Source organism: Hemicordylus capensis, chromosome 1, assembly GCF_027244095.1.
Source record: "Hemicordylus capensis ecotype Gifberg chromosome 1, rHemCap1.1.pri, whole genome shotgun sequence".
Taxonomy (NCBI): Eukaryota; Metazoa; Chordata; class Lepidosauria; order Squamata; family Cordylidae; genus Hemicordylus; species Hemicordylus capensis.
The window spans coordinates 426,382,866-426,403,758 of NC_069657.1; the positions used below are offsets into that span (position 1 = coordinate 426,382,866).

The 20,893-nt window shown below is 42.3% G+C and overlaps 1 protein-coding gene across 3 annotated transcripts in view; it reads left to right on the forward strand.

Moving 5' to 3' along the window:
- Positions 1-12,933: 12,933 nt before the first annotated feature.
- Positions 12,934-20,893, forward strand: part of PLEKHH2 (pleckstrin homology, MyTH4 and FERM domain containing H2) — a 111,986-nt gene continuing 104,026 nt past the window's right edge. For all 3 annotated transcript variants that reach the window (XM_053311769.1, XM_053311778.1, XM_053311786.1), the window contains exons 1-2: positions 12,934-13,203; positions 17,852-17,983. In XM_053311769.1, coding sequence (XP_053167744.1) covers positions 13,006-13,203; positions 17,852-17,983 — 330 coding nt within the window. In that variant the 5' untranslated portion in view covers positions 12,934-13,005. The remainder of the gene's footprint in view (positions 13,204-17,851; positions 17,984-20,893) is intronic.

Below are 20,893 nucleotides of genomic sequence, written 5' to 3' on the forward strand. Positions count from 1 at the left end.
TCTGATGGCATGTTTAGGATAAACACGCTTTGAAACGTTGGTTTTGAAAACAGACCTCTTCCTGCAGCTCAGAAAACACGTGCTCCACCTTATAAAGCAGGGCACGCGTTGTGAATATTTTTAGTGTCCTCCCAACAGCTCACTCCCAGAACATCATACATGTACCCCACCCGGAATTTTAGTATTCAGGATATAGACCAAATTAGCAATGTCCAAGACAATACTGTGCTGTCTAAAGACGCTTGGTTTGCACGTAAACCCTGTTTTTATTAACTATAGTTTAAAGTACACACCAACCACCTGGACCAGTGCAGCTGTGCATGCTTACTCGGGAGGAAGTCCCACTAGTTTAAGCATAGATAGAATTGCATCCTGTGTATCGGTGGTGTATTCTTGAGCTTCGTCTGCCTGTTTTCATCTATCCTTTGGTAGAATCAGGTATCTTATGATTTTGAAGGAACTTAAGTCCCCCACCCTACATGACATTTCTGCAGATTCTGGGTTCAAATTCTAAACGGCACCCTGTAATATGCCTTCTGATTTCTCTGATGCCCTCAATGCAGCCCAAACAAAAAACTGAGTGGATATATTTTTTAACAATATTCATGTCATTAGGTGTTTGACAGAATATTTGTTTCAGCGTCTGGATATTTTAATTTTATTTTCACTCTTGCAAGGCAGAAAGAGAAATACTTTTATGACAGCTGTAGGAAGTCAAGGTTAATATTTTTAGATTTTGTTTCATGTAATGCGGAATTTCACCACTTTGTGGCGCCAAACTATTAAAATGCAATTTTCAAATATTGAAAAAAACCTTGTCATTTATTGACTTTCTGTCAATGCCTAAAATGCCCCAGTTCAACTAAAATGAGTAATGACTAACTCTGCAATCCTATGTATGTTCACTCAGAAGTAAGTTTCATTGTGTTTTGTGGAGTTTACACCCAGGAAAGTACTTCAGTCCCTTTGAAACTTAACTTGTTTGCTTCCACTAACTTGTTCCTTTGCTTTCCATAAGAATTAGTCATTACTATAGTTGAGCCAGGACTATAAAATAAAGATTAATTATGTGAATTGCAAAAATGCAAAAGATTCTGAAAGCCATTTTAAAATTCTTTGTATAATGTTCAGATGTAAATATTCATCTAACCAATGAATTAACATGGCAAATCTTTTATTTATTTTTTTGAGTTCTACAAGGTCTCCATTTGGAGCTCCACAAGGCTTCATACTGTTTCCAATGCTCATTAACATTTACATGAAACTGCTGGAAGAAATCATCAGGAGATTTAGTGCGGGGTGTTACCAATATGCTGATGACACCCAAATCTATTTCTCCATAGATCCCTAACCCTCAACAGGAAATGGCAGAACTTTCCTAAATGCCTGGAGGTGGTAATGGGATGGATGAGGGATAACAAACTAAAATTGAATCTGAATAAGACGGAGGTACTGATTACACTCCCCCCAAAAGAACAAGTCTCTGTTGCCAGATTTGGCTTTTTAAAAGCCAAATTTTGGGTTACGGCCCATTTGACTCATGAGTATAAACCTTAGGTTCTGGCCACACTGGCAACAAGTACATAGCTTGGGAGTCCTCCTGGATCCAAAACTCTTTCTGGTAACTCAGGTTGAGGCAATGGCCAGGAGTGCTTTTTATCAGCTTCAGCTGATATGCCAGCTACACACATTTCTGGAGGTGAATGGCCTTAATACAGTGGTACATATGCTGGTAACCTGCAGGCTTGACTACTGTAATCAACTTGACGTGGGGCTGTCTTTGTATTTAGTCCAGAAACTACCATTGGTACACAATGCAGCAGCCAGACTGGTCTCTGGGATAGCCCAAAGGAGCCATATAACACCAATTTTAAAGAACTGCACTGGCTGCTGATATGTTTCTGAGTTAAACACACAGTGCTGGTTATCCTCTCTAATAAAACGCTTGGTGTCCGTCCGTGGACGGACACCAAGTGTGCGTTCGTGCCTGGCCTGTTCTGGGCATGCGCGCAGCGCATGCCCAGAACAGAGCAAGGGACAAATGAACGCCAGGACCCGGCGGACATCTTGGGCGGCCAGAAGCGGCCGCCCCAAAGAAGCCGGATATGCGGCGGAGGGGAGCACTGGCCAAGGTGGCGGCGGAGCCATGGCCGTGGCCTGGCCGCGCCGCCGAAGCCGGGCGGCTTGGGGCCCTTGCCCGGCCAGGGAGACCGGCCGCGGCATAGAGGCTGGCGGCGGCGGCAGGGGGAATGGCGGCCGGTGGGCCTGGAGCACTCACTAGCGCCCGTTATTCAACGGGCCTGCATTTACTAGTTACCTATAAAGCCCTTAATGGCTTCAGTCCAGACCAGAGTACTTAAGAGAGCACCTTGTTTGCCATGAACCCTGCTGCCTATTAAGATAATCTGAGAGTTACAGTTACAGTTGCCACCAGCTCATTTGGTGGCGACTCAGGACCAGGCCTTCTCTGTGGCTGCCACAGGGCTTTGGAATACTCTCCCTGTCAAAATAAGAGCATCTCCATCTCTGATTGCTTTTTAAAAGACCCACAAGATGACCCTGTTTTCTCAGGCTTTTGAAATTAATTTTAAACTTTAAACTGTTTATTCTGTGAAATTGTTTTAACTGTATTTATTCTGTGAAACTGTTTTGTTTGTACACTGTTTTATGTTTGTTGTGCTTTAAATTTTGTGCACCACCTAGAGATACACATATCAGGGGGTAAGCGTGGTGTAGAGGTTAGAGTGCTGGACTAGGACTGGGGAGACCTGAGTTCAAATCCTCATTCAGCCATGAAACTAGCTGGGTGACTCTGGGCTAGTCACTTCTTTCTCAGCCTAACCTACTTCACAGGGTTGTTCTGAAAGAGAAACTCAAGTATGTAGCACACCGCTCTGGGCTCCTTGGAGGAAGAACGGGATATAAATGTAAAAATAATAATAATAAAATAATACATAATTTTGTAAAAATTTTAAAGCTGCTTTTCTCTCCACCCCAAAATGACATACAACATTCGCCAAAATAAATACAATAACATCTCAAAACAGCAAAATAGCTGCAAGGATCTCTCTGTCTCTCATACACAAAACAAATGCCATGTCATTTATTTATTATAAGTATCTGCACCTCACCTGTCTCTATTAAAAGAATGCTCAAGGTAGTTTCCTACCATAAGGCTTTCACTTTTCCCATCTATTATACACGTCTGTTATATAGATGTGATGAGTCAATCAACCAACCAATCAATATTTCTTTATTGCACAGCAAAACTGCCTACTACAATATACAGATGAAGTAAATCACACTATTGGCACTGGAAAGAGACTTTGGGATTACCAGACGACGAGTAAGGTCTAGTTTTCACAAACAGCAAATGTGATGGCAAACAAGATTCTGGACTGTACTACTTCAAATTGCAAGCACATGACTAACACTCCTCCATACAAAACAAAAAAACAGCTCCACACAGAAATCTGGCCTGTCAGGGAAAGGGGTTGGCACTAGACCCTTCCCCCAATATCTGGTGTTCCACCTAATGGGGCAGTGGGGAAATGACTTGACTATCAAGCTAGAGGTTGCCAGTTTGAATCCCCCTTGGTATTTTTCCCAGACTATGGGAAACACCAATATCGGGCAGCAGCAATATAGGGAAATGCTGAAAGGCATCATCTCATACTGCACAGGAGATGGCAATGGTAGTGTTAGAGATTGTTGATTTTTACTCACAATAGGTAAAATAGCAGAGCACTAAGGAATGAGCACACACTCCAGTTACAGAGTAGGTAGCAGAAGATGGTTTGGATATTGCAGCTATTTCGAGAAAACACATGGAGATCCTTGTATGACTAAACACTAAATATTTATTGGTTAAATACACTTAGATAGGAAAGACCTATATCTAATCTAAAGAACTACATAATGGATAGGTAAGGGGAAAGAGAGAGATGTTTCCATCTGCTCTCTAAGGAAGAAAGGAAGGATTGTGACTCAGCACAGGAAGTGCTGCAGAGTCAGTTCAGGGGTCATAGAGTAGGGACAGATAGGGAGACTCTTACTCACTGTCTCTACTCCCAGTGCCCCTAGTGGTCATTAGGACAGTTGGTGCAAAAGGTCAATGCACTGGAAGTTCATCTCCAACAGGTAGACCCCTCCTGTTTTCTACCAAAGACAACCCCAGGGCTCTGTGGTCGCCAGAAGTCGACACCGACTCGACGGCACACTTTACTTTATAGCCCTTATCGGACAGTGGGCTGGTTCCGATGATACAGTCCCCACATGCAAGTATCAAGAGGATGTGCTAAGAGCATGTCCATTGTGATATCCTCTGTGGTCATCCTAATGCCTTCCCTGCATGTCCCTTTATTGTGTGTGGTGGCTGCTCACCTCAATGGTGCCTGCACACACACTCCAGATACTTGTTCACAATTGTGTGTGTGCAGTGCACTGTATCATTCAAACCGGCCCATTATAGTAAACGTGGAGGCTGTACCCAGATACTCCTCCACTAAAGGATGCTGGCATCCTTCTGCCTTCCACTCACCCGCTGTACTCTACAGGACCTGTCAGAAGAGACAAATGCTGTATTCAGGAAGAGAGTATTCCTTATTACAGGCAGGTTACCCGGACTGGGATTTTGACTACAATGTAAAGTGCTATAAGTCAGGATGAGTTAAGATGGGAGTATTTAAAGCGCACATACAGGGGTCAAGAAATGTTGGCTCTGTTCACCAGCCAGACAAAAAAAACTGTACTCATTGAGCTGTGTTGGTACATTACTCATCAGGATTTTTTCACTTGTCAGATATTTTTCATTTGTCACAGGCAAGTAGACTAGTGGATTTCCTGAGCCCTACACATATAAGCATTAATAAGTGCTAATAAGCAATTGAAGTAAATTGGGTGTATTCATATTGCTGCTTTTTATTAGTTAATTATGGTTCCTTATGGTTCCCCCCCCCAAAAAAACACTGGTTTTTCACACAGCAGGCTTTCCCCTGAGCATACTACCCATTTCTGGCCAATAGGGTTCAAGAGGAGGCAGGGGTGCCCCACTTTCTGCTTCCTATAGGTGCATTCATCTTGTGCCCACTACCTGGCACAAGTGAATGTGCCAATCAGAAGCAAGAGGTAGGGGCCTCCTCTACAACCCTATTGGCCAGAAATGGACAGGATGGATTGGGAGGACCCAGCTGTGTGAAGAAACAGAACATAATGAAGTATAATCAATCCCTGCTAACTTGGCAAAGAGGCGGTGATTCTCTTTATTTAGCAGGGGGAGAGTAACTGGCCCTATCTACCTCCAGCACAGTACCTCCAGTGACTGTTGCTGGTGTCTATCATATGTTTCTTTTTAGACTGTGAGCCCTTTGGGGACAGGGAGCCATCTGATCTTATTTATTTATTATTTCTCTGTGTAAACCACCCTGAGACATTTTTGGAAGGGCGGTATAGAAATCGAATTATTTTTAATAACAACAACAACAACAATCACCAAATACAAAGATCTACAAATTGAAATTGAAAGGCTGTGGCAGAAAAAGACCAAAATAATCCCAGTGGTAATTGGCGCCCTGCGTGCAGTTCCAAAAGACCATGAAGAGCACCTCAACACCATAGGGGCCACAGAAATCACCATCAGCCAATTACAAAAAGCAGCTTTACTGGGAACAGCCTACATTCTGCGATGATATCTATAACAACTGACAATAAAATTCAGCCATCCCAGGTCCTTGGGAAGGACTCGATGTCTGGATAAAACAAACCAGTCAATAACACCTGTCTGACTGTGTAAACAAGAAATAACAATAATAATACTCAACCATAATAAAAAGCAGCAATGTGAACAGCCCCAATTTACTATCATCTTATTTATGCTTATACATGCTTTATACACTCTTGTCCTTACACCACTTCCTCCCACAGTAAAGCCCCCAGTCTAGGAAACCTCCTGGTGGCTGTTGCTAGTATCTCTCTTTTGCTTTGCTTTGAGCCAGTTCAGATGAATAACCACTTCTACATGCAAGGAGGTTTAAACAGGGTTTTGGAGCTCATGTAGAGGGGCAATTAGAGGGGTTATTCAAATGAATACTTGTCACACGCAATTAGAGGGTGAGCCAAAATCACTTTGACACATCCTTTAGTAATGTTGCGGTGGGCACATGTCAGAGATGGAGTTCCAGTGCATCGACCTTTTGCACCAACTATCCTAATGACCACTAGGGGCATTGGAGTAGAGGTAGTTAGTGTGGGTCCCCTTACCTGTCCCTGCTTTACCTCATCTCTATCACCCCTGCCTTGACTCCTCAGGTACTTCCTGCAGTGAGTTAGTCCTCTTCCTTTCCTCCTAGAGAGTAGATGGAAACATATCTCTCTCTCTCTCCACCTATCCATTATGTAGCCTTTAGACAGGGCTAGGTCTTTCCTATCCAAAATGTACTTCACAAATAAACCTATTTAGTTTGGATTGTACAACAATCTTCATTCATGTTCTTTAGATAACTGCAGCAACGAAACTCTGCACTCTATTCTGTAACGAGTGGGTAACTTCCTTTGTTGGTGCTTTGAAAAATAATTACAAACTCCAACAGCACGTTCTCAGTGCAGCCCCATTTTCCTTGCATGTATAATAATAATAATAATAATAATAATAATAATAATAATAATAATAATTCGATTTCTATACTGCCATTCCAAAAATGGCTCAGGGCGGTTTACAAAGAGAAATAACAAATAAGATGGCTCCCTGTCCCCAAAGGGCTCACATTCTAAAAAGAAACATAAGACACACACCAGCAACAGTCACTGGAAGTACTGTGCTGGAGGTGGATAGGGCCAGTTACTCTCCCCCTGCTAAATAAAGAGAATCACCACGGTAAAAGGTGCCTCTTTGCCCAGTTAGAGGTTGTTCATATGAACTAGTTCTGTATTACAATATATATCAAAAATATCCCGTAGTATAATCATATGCTATCGTTGGAAGGGGGGGTGTCCAAAGTGTGGATTGTATGAGAGTCAGCTCCTCCCTGATCCACTCCCTAAATCCCCACATGGCTCCCCATTTTGGGACCTCTGCTAGTCAGAGTTACGCTACCACTACAGATATACTGCTGTAGCATTCTGCCAGTGTAGTCACACAGTTGTGCCAGCATAGTGGAGATGGTGAAAGCATATTACGACATACACTAATGGAAGGGAGTTTACATCAGATCCTATGCCACTCAGTTAGGATACTGTTCTCAGTCACCACAATTCAATCAATGCTGACATCAATTTATTTTTCAATCATGCCTTGTTAACATAAATTCTACACAGTATAAAAGGGGGGGGGATCAAGGCAAGCAGAGACACATACATCTGTTTAAATTTAAGTTGTTTGGATACTTCACTTGATAGAAGTGGGTGGAAAAACTTGTATCTGCTCAGAGAATAATAGGAAAAACTGAGATAGCCATGGGTTTTTAAACAGTTTTGTCTGAAAACAAGAAAAATATCCTTTATTGACCAGAGGCCAATTGGAGTAGCAATAGTTCATACAACAGTCTCCATATATCCTTGCCAAAGGCCAATCATTCCATAGAACGAATTGCTGTACAATGCAGTTTGTATCCAAATCAATACTGGCAAGTTAATATCTGCTTCTTGAAGTAGTACTTTTATAATAAACTACATTTATTTCCTAAATCACAGCCTAAAGTAAGTGTGGGTCTGTGTGTGCATGAGCTCATGCCCATGATATCTTATCTCTTTTTCCGAAAGAGCTGGAAATGTTACAGTCCTTATGGATGGAAAACCAGAGTGCCTGTGGGCAAGAGGAAGGTACCAGCAGACTCGGGTGACCTGCCACTATGCCAGATTCACAAAAATCTGAAGAAGAAGAAGAGGGGTGGGGTCATCCCGCACCCCACAAACTGCCCTCATGTTAGTCAATGGGAAAGAATGTTTGTGAGCCCAAACAGTTAATAGGTGGGCAGAGGTAACAGAATTCAGTGGCTAGGAGCGGGGAAAGGGGCTTCAGGGAAAAGAGCAGGAAATTACTTAGCTTCAAGATTGCTCCCCCAGAACAGACAGCCCTTCTGCTTCTGAGGGAGGAAATTATCTGATAATCTCCACAGAAGAAAATGCTAGTGCTGTGGCTCCCTCACTAGTCAGATAATCTTGTTCTGTTTCTGAAGGGGAAAGAGTATGACACAGAGTTAAAATCTTGGTGTTATGAAGTACTGTCCTCTTCCCAGGTCCTAATGGGCAAGTTTTGAGGGAATTTTCTCACAACTCCCCAGCTTTATGGGGACATTTTGGAGGCTCAGGAACCACTGTAAGACTTAACAGAAGCAACATGCCATAGCCAGCTCTGTAGCAGTTACACAAAACTTGCTTCTTACATTAACTCTTGTAGCTTTAGGGCAGAAAATTCCAGATTAATTATACGATGTATGAAAAAGTACTTCCTCTTGTCCGTCCGACATTTCCTGTCCTTTAGTTGAGTAATCAATTGATTATATTTGTATTTTTAAAAATGAATTTTAAATTTTAATGTGTTTTTATCTATGATTTTTATCTTCTTATGGATTTTAAATGTGTTATATTTTATGTTTTAATTCTGTACATCGCCTAGAGATTTTTATACTAGGTGGTATATACATTCAATAAATACATAATACATTATAAATTATAAATAAATATAAATTTAAAAGAATAGCAAGAATAATACTTCCTTTGGTTTTAGATTTTGCATGTTTCCAGTGTGAAATAAAAGCAGGATGGGTGCCTCTTTTGAAATGCTGCTTCTTATGTTGTTGCTTGGCAGCTTATATTTTTTTAATCTGCTGTCCAGTTTATTGAGACCATTTTTAGCTGATTAAAGGTTTTAATTTATTAGTCTAATTTATTAAATTTTGCAGCCATAGATAATATAAAAGTCCTCACATTTAGGAAGTGTTTCCTTGCTTTGGGGAAAGCCCAATCATCTCCCGGATTTACATTTAGAAATATGAAGTTGGGTTAAAATCTGTTGAAGAACAACAGTATTCTAAAATTGTGGGGGGTAGCAGAGAACCATTTCTTCTCATGAAAGTAAACATTCAGGGGTTTCAGAATTTTCCCACTACTACCTACAGATAACTATAGCCAATCCAAATGTGCAGCCTATGTACGCTTACTGGAAGAAGGACCCACTTCCTTCCAATGGAGCTTATTCCCAGGTAAGTATGCATAGGAAACTGCAGCCTTAATTTTTCCAGCTTGTCATGAAGATAGTAGGTATAACCATCATTCATATATATATACATATATAAAGAAATAGCTATTTGCTTAAATTGGTCTATAACACGAGTGCATGACCTTCAGTGCTACAACGTACATTCCATTTGCTTCCGCGTTCCAGCCTGCATTAACTATAATCACACATGTGGCACAAATTGTGTGAGAGTGGCTTAACAGCACAATTAAGCCTCGTGTGAAAAAAATGGCCAAGAAGTATTTTTGCATTCCTTGGCCCTATAATGCAAATTTAAAGTTCACATGATGACATGATGAGTTAGAAATGTTCAACCAATTTCAGATTGGTTTGCTTCAGGCATTTGCACACCCCCATTTGAGTTTCTCACACATTTGCCACGTGTGAATTCCGGGAAGGAATGCAGAAAATTGTACATTGTAGGCAATGTTGGTTTTACAATGGGGTCATGGATGGTGGCAGTACAAAATGTTATTTAACCTCTCATGTGTAAGCACTCTTATGCCCTCACTATCCTCCAACTACATTCATATGAGCCTTTCTCACACTATTTCTTTACACATATGCCTGTATGAGCAGCGTTAGAGAGCTTAAAAGGAGCTCTGTATCATCAGGGCCAATCAGAGCACTTAGGATCATCCGTTAAATTGATTTAGCAGTAGAGTCAGGTCAGACAAAAAGAACATTATTCTTCACACAATGCGACGTTATTTTGAAAAGGGATGCTGTAGTCGTCTACTACAGCAGGGATTCTCAATGTTGGGTCCCCAGATGTTACTGGACTTCAATTCCCATGATCCCCATCCCCAGTGGCCTTTGGTTGGGGATTATGGGAGTTGAAGTCCAATAACACCTGGGGACCCAACGTTGAGAATCCCTGGTCTACAGCATCCTGAGAGTGTGCCCACAAGCCCTACCCCCATGCTGATATGCTCAGAAGCCGCTTAAAGCACCTGCTCGCCACACTTAAAGCATTTGTCTGAAGTGAAGAGACATACTGTATGTTGTAACCATGGATAGATTCTTTCTGTAATCGGAAGGCAAATAATCTGTCCATGGTTACAGCATGTCTCTTCAGACAAATGTGGTAAAAATGGCCAGTGGGCGGGGCTTCTGAGCATGTCAGCTGCGGGCATGCTCTCAGGATGTTGTATGCAAGTACAACAGCATCTCTTAAAAAATAACATCTGAAGACAGCTAATGAGTAATTAATATGTGGAATTTGCTGCGCAAGATATGGTGATGGCTTTAAAAGAGAACTGGAAACATCCAATGGCTATTAGGCATTATGGCTATATGGAACTTTAGTATTATATGGTATTCAATACTAGTTGCCATTGGGCAACAGGGGGTGGGTGGGACTGGGAATCTTTACCACCTACTTGCCCAACTTTGCATGTGTGCATCCTCTAGGCACCTATTTGATCCCTGTAGGAAATAGGATGCATTTTTTATCTGATCAGTGTTTGTTATCATGAGCAAAAAACAAGATGTCCATTGCTGGGGCCAAATCCAGAAACACATGGGAGGAATCAAGGATGTTACATTTGCCACAAGCATTAACAGGGAACAGGTCAACAAAATAGGTTCAATAAAATACAATATAAAACATTAAAATCAAATTGGCAACATGCATAACATGTCCCATTGCAGCATCCCAAGTCTTATTATGTAGGACTTTATGTGCAAAAGCATCTGTGAATTTCAGCCAGGGTCAGGATTTAGCACCAGGACTTAGTCTGCTAGACTAATGCCAGGGCTTAGTCTGCTAGAAACATAGGAAAGGATCCAGACTAAGTTGGTCATGACTAGGTACCACTGAGACAAACAAACAAGTTACTGTATTTACTTGAATCCAAGGATTCCCCCAAGTTTTTGATATTTGAAATCAGGAGGTTGTCTTAAATTCAGAGTCCTGTTCCTTTTGAGTAAATACAGGAATACGTGTATTTTAACCTCTACTTTTTAAGGGGGTCTTAAAACCTCTACTTTTAAAGGAGGTCTTAAATTCAGAGTAGTCTTCGATTCAGGTAAATATGGTAGTTATGATTAACATTAAGTCCCATTAATTTCAAAGAGCCATGACTAACTTAGTCTAGATGGCTCCTGCCTATTTTAAGAATCATAGGGGAAGAAGGACCCTAGCTAAGTGGAAGAGTGCAAGGGCTTTGCATGAAGGAGGTCCCAGGTTTAGTCCTGGGAATCTCTTGGTAGGGCTAGGAAGTGCCTGAAACTATGGAAGGCCATTGCAAGTAGTCAGCAGAGGCACTCTTACCCCTGGACTTTTGGGCCAAAGTCCAGGGCCTCCATACACCCTAAAAGTAAAGTGTGCCGTCAAGTCAATTTTGACTCCTGGCGCCCACAGAGCCCTGTGGTTTTCTTTGGTAGAATACAGGAGGGGTTTACCATTGCCTCCTCCCACGCAGTATGAGATGATGCATTTCAGCATCTTCCTATATCACTGCTGCTCGATATAGTACCAGCAGGGGTTCGAACTTGCAACCTTCTGCTTATTAGTCAAGCATTTCCCTGCTGCACCACTTAAGGGGGGGCCAAATCCTTTTTAGTCTGTTCCAGGGGGTGTGGTGGTATTAAAAATACTGCTTGTGTGGGTGGAGATGGGCCTCCAAATGCCTTTAGGTCCAGGCTCCCAAATTATCCAAGTGCACCACCTCTGGTAGTCAGTGTAAAAACAATACTGAGCGAAATGAACCAATCAATGGCCTGACTGTCTCTAAGATAGGATTGCCAACTGTCCCTCATTGCGCAGGATGTCCCTCAAAAGAGCCCCTGGTGGCGCAGTGGTAAAACTGCTGCCCTGTAACCAGAAGGTTACAAGTTCGATCCTGACCAGGGGCTCAAGGTTGACTCAGCCTTCCGTCCTTCCCAGGTCGGTAAAATGAGTACCCAGAATGTTGGGGGCAATATGCTAAATCATTGTAAACTGCTTAGAGAGCTTCCAGCTATAGAGTGGTATATAAATGTAAGTGCTATTGCTATTTCAGGGATGAAATGTTGATCCCTAGGGGGACAGCATTTGTCCCTCATTTATCCAGCAGCATATAATTCAATTACATATACGCCAGTGATACTCAGGCTCTCGATTCCCACTGCTGACACCTCCCAGCCCCAGCCCCCACAAACGTGTCTCTCATTCTGGAACTTGTGTCGCCCCTCATTCATTCTGGCAATGACCTGCTGGCAACCCTAAGCATGCCGCACTACCGCATGTGTGGACGTCTTTCTTTTGCCCTGTGTGCGGACCTTGCTAACCCCCTTGCTAACCACACACAGCCAATCCCTTTGCACATGGCTTCCGAGCCTGAGCAGTCCCTTGTAGGGAGGCTGGAGTCCAGAGACACTTCTCCTGTTGCGGAGTGAGTTTAGAAGTGAGGAAAGGAGTGAGTGAGGCAGGCAGGCAGGCAGGCAGGCACAGAAGAGAGCCTGGGCGCGCAGTTAGGCGCGGCTAAGCTCCTCGGTGATGAGACGAAGTCCAGGCCTAATTCTGCACGGGTGGGGGGGCTGCACGTGCCCTCCAGGCAGGCTTCGGGGTGGGGGCCCTTTCCGAAGAAAGGGAATCCCTCTCTGGGGAGGGCAGCCCTCTCTCTCTCTCTCTCTCCCTGAGCGAGAAGCCGTCGGGCCGCCGTCCGTTCCGCCCCGTTCGGCTCAGCTCGACCCCTTGGAGCCCTTGGCCCGAAGAAGCAGCAGCCCGCAACCCCCGCCTTGCCGGGAGGCTGGAGGGCTCCTCCAAGTCCCGCCTAAACAGCTGCTGAATGGCCGGCGCGGCTGCCGCTCAGCCCAGGCCCCTCGCCGCCTGCCCCACCACGGACAACAGCGGGGAATGGATGGGGCTGGGAGGACCGGCGTGGCTTCCGTCGAGAAACCTCGCTGAGAGCGGACGAGGCGCGGGCCCCAGCAGTGGGAGTCCTCCCCGCCGAGGAGCCGGAGGCCGCCGCCGGCCACCCCCTGAGGTTGGTTTAACTTTTCCCCCCTGCACAGAGACCGGGACGCTGCGAGAGCGAAGACCGAGGGACGAGGCAGCCAGCAAGCGCTTTGCTGGGCGCCCCAGGAGTCAAGCTGACTCCCCTCGCCCTGCCTCCCTCCCCTCTTTCTCTCCCCCTGGCCCAGCAGCTGCGCTGGGATGGGATCGACAGAGGGGGAAAGAGACTTACTATTACCACTACTACTACTAATAATAATAATTAATAAGTTCCCTAAATGTCGAGATTGGATCCAGCCAGGACTCAGTCTCTTGGCTCTGCCGCCTCTGATTCTCCTTCGCCTGTCGAGAGGCGGTCGGAGAAAGTGTGTCACTGGATTAAGTGCCTGCTTAGAACTTATCCCTGGTAAGAAACATGCCTTGATGTTAGGGCTCTCATTTGAACCAGATGTCGGGATACAGCCATGGAATAGGCGAAGGGATAGTGAAGTAGGCTAGTGCCTCTGAGCATGTGAAGAGTGCCTTTGAACATGTGAAGAGTGCCTTCCTCTTCCCTAGAGTAACTACAAGCAAGGGTTTGGGGGAAGGAGCTTTTGGACCTTCTGACTTCTTTGTTTAGACATCAGGAGCAGCATCTGGTACCGTGTTTCCCCGAAAATAAGACAGTGTCTTATATTAATTTTAGCCCCCAAAAATGCACTAGGGCAATTAGCGGTACATCAGAAATTACTGCTAGGTCTTACTTTCGGGGTAGGTCTTACTTTCGGGGAAACAGGGTATCAAAGTGGAGGTGTGTGATAAAGTTGGTTGCCGGCCAGCTAAGTTGTTATTGTTGTTATTATTATTATACATTTATATCCCACTCTTCTTCCAAGGAGCCCAGAGCGGAGTACTACATACTTGAGTTTCTCTTTCACAACAACCCTGTGAAGTAGTTTAGGCTGAGAGAGAAGTGACTGGCCCAGAGTCACCCAGCTAGTTTCATGGCTGAATGGGGATTTGAACTCAGGTCTCCCCAGTCCTAGTCCAGCACTCTAACCACTACACCATGCTGGCTCTTTCATCAGATGGTGTGGTATAAAAGCACTGCAAGACATCCAGAGCTTACGTTTGAAAAGAAATGCTGGGACTCAAGTCTGCGTGGACACCACACAAATCTGCCCTGGAAATGCTGCTGCTCAAATAGTGTTCAGACTACCGTATGTGCTGAAGAAAAGCCACTCTACACATGCACAGTGGCCTCTTCCTTCATTATTCACATAATTCCAGAGCTGAGCCTTGCTGTTTGCAACCGGTTGAGGCTTACCCCAGGTTCCAAGGCTCAGATTTAGTCGTGGGTGCTATTCTGGGCTTCTCATCTCTCGAAACCCGACTTTTGTTTTTACTCTGCCATAGTTCATCTAGAGAGGAGCGCAGAGACAAATGGAGCAGACGGAAAGTCCATAACATCATCCTCTACACCCTGAAAACCCACCCCCGAGATTCTTCTGCTCCTCATACTGGCCAGCCTCCCAGAATTTCTAAACTGTTCTCAAGCTGGGAACGTGGTCAATGCTCTTTTGCCTTGTGATAAGAGAACAGCCTTGAATTGCAGGGGAATTTAAAGGAGCCTAGTACAGGGAGTGGAATGGCATATTCTTTAGATTAAGAAAGCTTGGGGATAATTAATAACCCTCTGGGTTGAGACTCTAATGGGTAATATACTTGTATATACAAGTTTATCATGATTAAATGTAACCAGCTCTCTTACCAACATCTAGATGTGTTCACAGATGCTTATATCTAAAAGGGAGACATGTTCCTACATTGTTGTATGAGATAGTTGCCCATTATGTCAGGTTGGTGAAGGAAGGGAAACTGACAACTCTACCTTAGCTAGAACAAATGCAGACAGGTTACACTGATAAAGACAGTCCCTACTGCTCTGAAAGTAGACAATCACCACCTCCCTACCTTTGCACCATTTCTAACTGGATGCCAGAATGCTCTAGAGACAATAAGGAACAAAATAGCCAGTGTTTTTTAGTGTCTAAAGTGTCTGTCTGGACAAACCCATAATATCACTGCCTTGAAATTCAGTAGCATTGTCACATCACTAAGAAATCGCCCACTCACTGAAATGATGTGTTATAGTATCCTGTTGCAGATGGTAGAAAATGGAAACTCTTATTTCCAGTTTTCTTTGCTGAAAATTTCAAAATACAACTATCCACTCACTTTAAAGAAGTTGATTTGTTTAAAATAAAGTTTTTCTGTTCCTTTATTTTGAAAGGATATGTCTGTTCTAAATGGAGGTGAAATGAGCTGCTATAGTGAAAAGTAGTAAAGTTCTTCTATTTTATGTTTGTTTACATTGTGCGTTAGGAAAGTATTTTGGGCAAAACCCTGACCTGATTGAAGTCACTGGGTGTTTTCCTGAGTTTTAAATAGGAACAAATTTTCACTCTCTTCTGTGACTTTCATTATAAAGGCTCCAAGCTTGTATCAAGTATATAGATTTTAAAGTCCAGATCTTTAGTCTTGCTTCCTTTCCATTTTGCATCATGCTGCTGATGCCTTGTTCAATCTGTTAACTGAGATCTAAGAAATTAATAATAGAGAAAACAAATCCCATTATTTAAATAAGGACAAAAGAGCTAAACCATCCCAGTCTATTCAGGAGGAGAGAAAATATTTGATTCTTATATATAACTGCTTGAAGTATATAAAAATCTTATCAGACTTGTCAGAATTAGTGTCTATGTCACAATTATAATCTAATGTTTTAACTGACTATATTAGTTTAGAAAAGTCTTTGCTTTGAAAATGGAATCGGCACCGGAGGGAAAATGTGCGTAGGTTCACAGTGCTGAATCAGAACACTTAGACAAACCAAAGTGATGAACTCATTTATTTTTCCCTTGAGAAACTGAACAAGAGACGGGAAATCATTGACTCATAAGTAAGATCATTCACTTTGCAATTGTAAACAACATATATTGTGCCAGCAAATATTTCCATAGCCCCATGCCTTCTGGAAAACCCAAAGCAAATAATTTGTTGTTATAATTAACAAAATCCTCATAAAAATCATGGTCAGTCTCCAGCTTTACATAAGTTATACATTATATTTGTATCTCAGATGAATGTTTATTTGCTAGAACACTAAACAATTCAACCCTGTTTATCATCTTGTTGTATTCACTGTCACATGTTCAGAAAATTAGTTTCCATAAGACCTCTGTTATGCACGACAAAAAAGCCCTTAAAACCAGAAATCTCAGTGAACCTGTTTGGCAGTAAAAAATAATGATTGTTTGGGATAATGATATCGGGAACAGTTGTAGACCAAATTGAGAGGTTTGCACTGGAGCTGTTGAGACAGTTGGACTCAAGTTTCATGAGGCTTGATGACCAGCCGAATTTTGTCTTTCCCCCCCATTCAGCTGACCCAAATCATACCTGTGATTGGTCGCTTTTGCTTCCCTTTCCTCATTATTTCTGGTGACTGCCTGCCCTTACAAAGCGCTTGTTCCAGTCAGTTGAGCAACGGCTGACATACAGAGCAAGGATACGCTGGTGCAGTGAGAGAGCAGCCTAATAGAACTTCCCAACTAACTGCACCAGTGCAGTGAAGCCCTCTGTGCCATCTGAAAATAGTACCTAAGGGTTGCACAACCTTCAAGAACATATTTGGGGATTACACAGAGGAAAGGGAAGGGTGTAAAAAATGGCCACTTCACCTGTGTAGTTAATTGGAAAGTTCTGTTGGACTGACCTCTGCATCTTTGGTCTGTAGGTCAGCCAGTAAAAACAAATAGGTCATAAACAATTGTGGTTATCTAGTCACTATGAATTGGAAGGTTAACCATTCTCTAAAATGTAATGCCCACTTTTACTGGAAAGCTTTTAGTCCAATGGTGAACTGTGTTTTAGGTTTCTTATTCTGGCTGACAGCAAACTTTTATTAGGGATGTGCACAAACCTGTTCGGAGGCCCTTTTACGGGCCTCCAAACAGGTTCAAATACTGGGAGGTTCAACGTTCGAAGGTGGGGGGGTGTTGTACTTTAAGGGTGGGGGAGGGTGCACTTAACCCTTCCTCTGCTTTTCCCCTGGCGGTGCTCAGTATTTGCAAAGTCCTATGGGGTGGCAGTGTACCTCCATGGCCGGAAGTAGCTGGCACATGTGTTCACACCGGGAGTGTGCACGCCACACTCACAAGCCTGCCCAATTAGCATGGTGTGCACACGGGGACCAGCTACTTCTGGCCAGGAAGAGGACAGGGTGGCAGGGAGGTATGCTGCTGCCCCATAGGACTTTGCAAATACCGAGTGCTGGTGGGGGGAAAGCGGAGGGAGGGGTAATTGCACCCTCCCCACCATCGAACCACCCCCGCCTGGTTCCGTGCACATCCCTAACTCGTATACACTATGTTGTTCATTCACATACTATAATTAGCATACAGAAAATCTAAATATTTAGTTATGTAATCATGATAAGTTTACTTTGTACATAGTAATTTGGAGCAAAAATTGAAGCTTTGTGAATGTGTGTTCGTGCGCGCGCAACTGGTTGATTGACCAACCTTCTGCTTTTATGAAACTTATTATAATAAGATATGCAGGAACATCTCATGTACCTATACTAAGAAAGACAGCACGATTATATTGAACATTTTCTAAACACTTCTTTTTTCCAGATCATCGATATGGCAGAACTACTTGAGCTAGAAGAGACAATCAACTGGAAAGAAAGATGTATAGCTTTGGAGTCTCAGCTGATAAAGTTTCGCCTTCAAGCAAGTAAAATCAGAGAGTTGTTAGCAGAGAAGGTAGTTCAAATGATATATGACATACACACACATGATTATACATTAATATTCATATAATATTATAATTTACTAAATTATGGATCTCATGTACTTAGTAGCCTAGTGTGTGTTTTCTGGTTGATTTAGTCATAGTGATTGCTGGACATGTGTTCAGGTTTGCTCTTTTGTTTATTATCCTAAAGAAACTGCAGATTTTAATGGACTACTGCTGCTTGGCAGAGGGATCAGGATTATGACCAATTGTCCTGATTCAGTGAAGGAGAGATCCATGTGCATAAACAGGCTCCTGCATGCTTATCAGTTGCTGGATCAGGAACTGCTAGACTAAATTTGATGCACATTCAAATACATATCAGAATGTATATTCAACTGTAGAAGCCATCTGTCTGCACTGCATTGCTTTAAATGGATGCATATTAAAATGCACATCCCATTCCATATTCTGATATTATTAGTCATGCTTACTGCTTTTAGGCATGACTAAAGCTAGATTGGGATGTATGTGTATCTAATTTGCTGCTGTGATAATAGACCCAATAGAAGAAACCTCTCTAGCACTTTATATCTGTAAATTTTTGCAGATTTACAGTTAATTCACCTTCACTAAAGGGGTGAATTTACTAATTCATGCCTGGGGTCAATACTGTATCTTCCTGTAGAAAAATGTTCACTTTGAGTGCTCAGGAAGTATAGTATCTTTACAAGATAAATGCAACCTCAAGGCAGGCGTGAGTTGAGAGGGTTGCTAAGAGGACTGATACTCTGCCACAGCAGTGATCATGAATATATTAAAGGAGACAGAAGTTCTCTATGATGAGCTCATTCGTTCCTTATTTCTAGCTCCTTTCCTACCTTAAAGAAAGTCCCCAAAGGACCCATCTGCCCTTTGACCCTTTGCTCCAGTTTTCATCAGACATTTCTATATCTAGTGTTCACATAGACTGAATGTATTTGCTGAATAAAAGGAAAGCAATTAATCAATTATATAAATTGTGTATATGTGTGTCCGTGTGCCCATCTCTTCCCCAGAAACCATTGGGTTTACAGACCAATACAAATGAAACTTAACAGTACATTTTGGGGCAGTTCCTAGGGGATCCTGATGATGGTACTTTTACTTCTATTCTCCATTTTGAAGGAAGATATCCATTCAAATTAGAAGCAGTTAAATCTGATTCAAACTGGCTGTAGGTGGCGATATGTTCTGCTACACTTCCATGGGATGCTATGAGATTCACTGTGTTGAAAGAAGTGGAAAGTATACTCAGTTAGTCCTACTTAGAACTTTTTGTTTGTTTCTCATCGTTTTATCTGTCCTGTGTGAGTTGTGCTGAGTGTTCTTTGATGTTCTGGGTAATAGTTCACAGTTAAAAAAAAATTAAACCTACAGAAGTTTGGAATAGTTCAACTATTCATGAATTGTGATTTTTATAGTACTTCCTGTTTCACAGATATTTTCATCTTACGATTTGGATTGCAGAGATGGTCTGTTGCTGTTGGTGCCAGCCAGGGATAAGGGGGAGGATTGGTGCTGTAAGACTTGACAATACAAAATCAGCAAAATGCTGAATATGTACTCAATAATCTCTGACAAAACCTCTTGAGAAAGCTCACAAGCACACGTGTTGTAGTGTTCTCCTCTCCAATTCTCCATCCAGACTAAAGGAATTTGATTTTTAAAGGTATTTGGAGAATGCTTCCCATCCTTTTTGCTCTCAGATCAGAAAGCAAAGCAAGCTGACATAGCCATTTTTCTCCAGTGTGCAGAATATATGTTTAAAAGATACAAATGAATCGAGTCCCCAAACCTATTCACCAGGACAAAAAGTCAGTTTTGTCACCAAGTATTGGCTTTAGAATATTGTGTGAAGGCAAAATTATTACTGAAAAGCTTTATCATTCTTAATTCAGGATATAAATCATGATTTAGGTTTCTTCAAAAACATAGATATTCATAGATATTCAGTACAAGATAAATGTGATTTTCATGCAAACTTATAACATTATCATTAATGTCTATACAAATGTACAAATGACTTATTTGTTGCTTTTTGTACTTTGATTTTCCCTGAGGAAACTTTTTCCAGTTAATTTTGTTTACTAATAAGAGCACAATGACACAATCTTTAAATGCAAATATTTAGAGTAACAATAGCAATTCAGTTCCACAGGTGACCTGAAATTAAATTATGATTGTATAAGATATCTCTGAACTATTAGGGATGAGGCATGACCGGTGACAGGTGAAGGGGTGGATATGTGGGCAGAAACTGAGTGGGTCTCCCAGAGCTTCCTGCCATGGGGAGTTTTAGGGAGCACTGTCACTTGGCAGAGACAGTTTTAGATTTCTTTCCAAATGTCTCTCACATGGGGTGTTTAACAGCATGACGATTGCAGTATTTATGTGAGAGAATGCAGAATGTGGGAGCAGACAAGGAAATACAGAAATGGAAACTGGATCCTTTTTGTTCCATTATGCCAAGTCAGAATGTGTTTTATAAAAACTTAAATGCAAAGAAAGAGGGTTTGTTGGAGATCTAAGCAGAAGCTGCTGCTGCTGTGAGTAGGAGAGGTCTTAATAGGAATTCAAGGAATGGTGTGGAAAGTGGCCCTACTGTAACACACTCAAGCTGTCCATTGAGCTCAAGTGGAATTTATTTTATTACTGTGGAGATTTCTGTATTAGCAAGGTATTTTAAAACACACACACACACCACCCTCTTTAAGGAAATTTCAAGAGTATTTTTCTACGCTAGAGTCCAGCTGGCAGTTAACAATAGAAAATGCATTGCCTATTCCTTTTCTACACTAATTCTTTCCTTCACATAATACAATACCAAAATGATAGCATTGCCTTTCTTTCTTTCTTTCTTTCTTTCTTTCTTTCTTTCTTTCTTTCTTTCTTTCTTT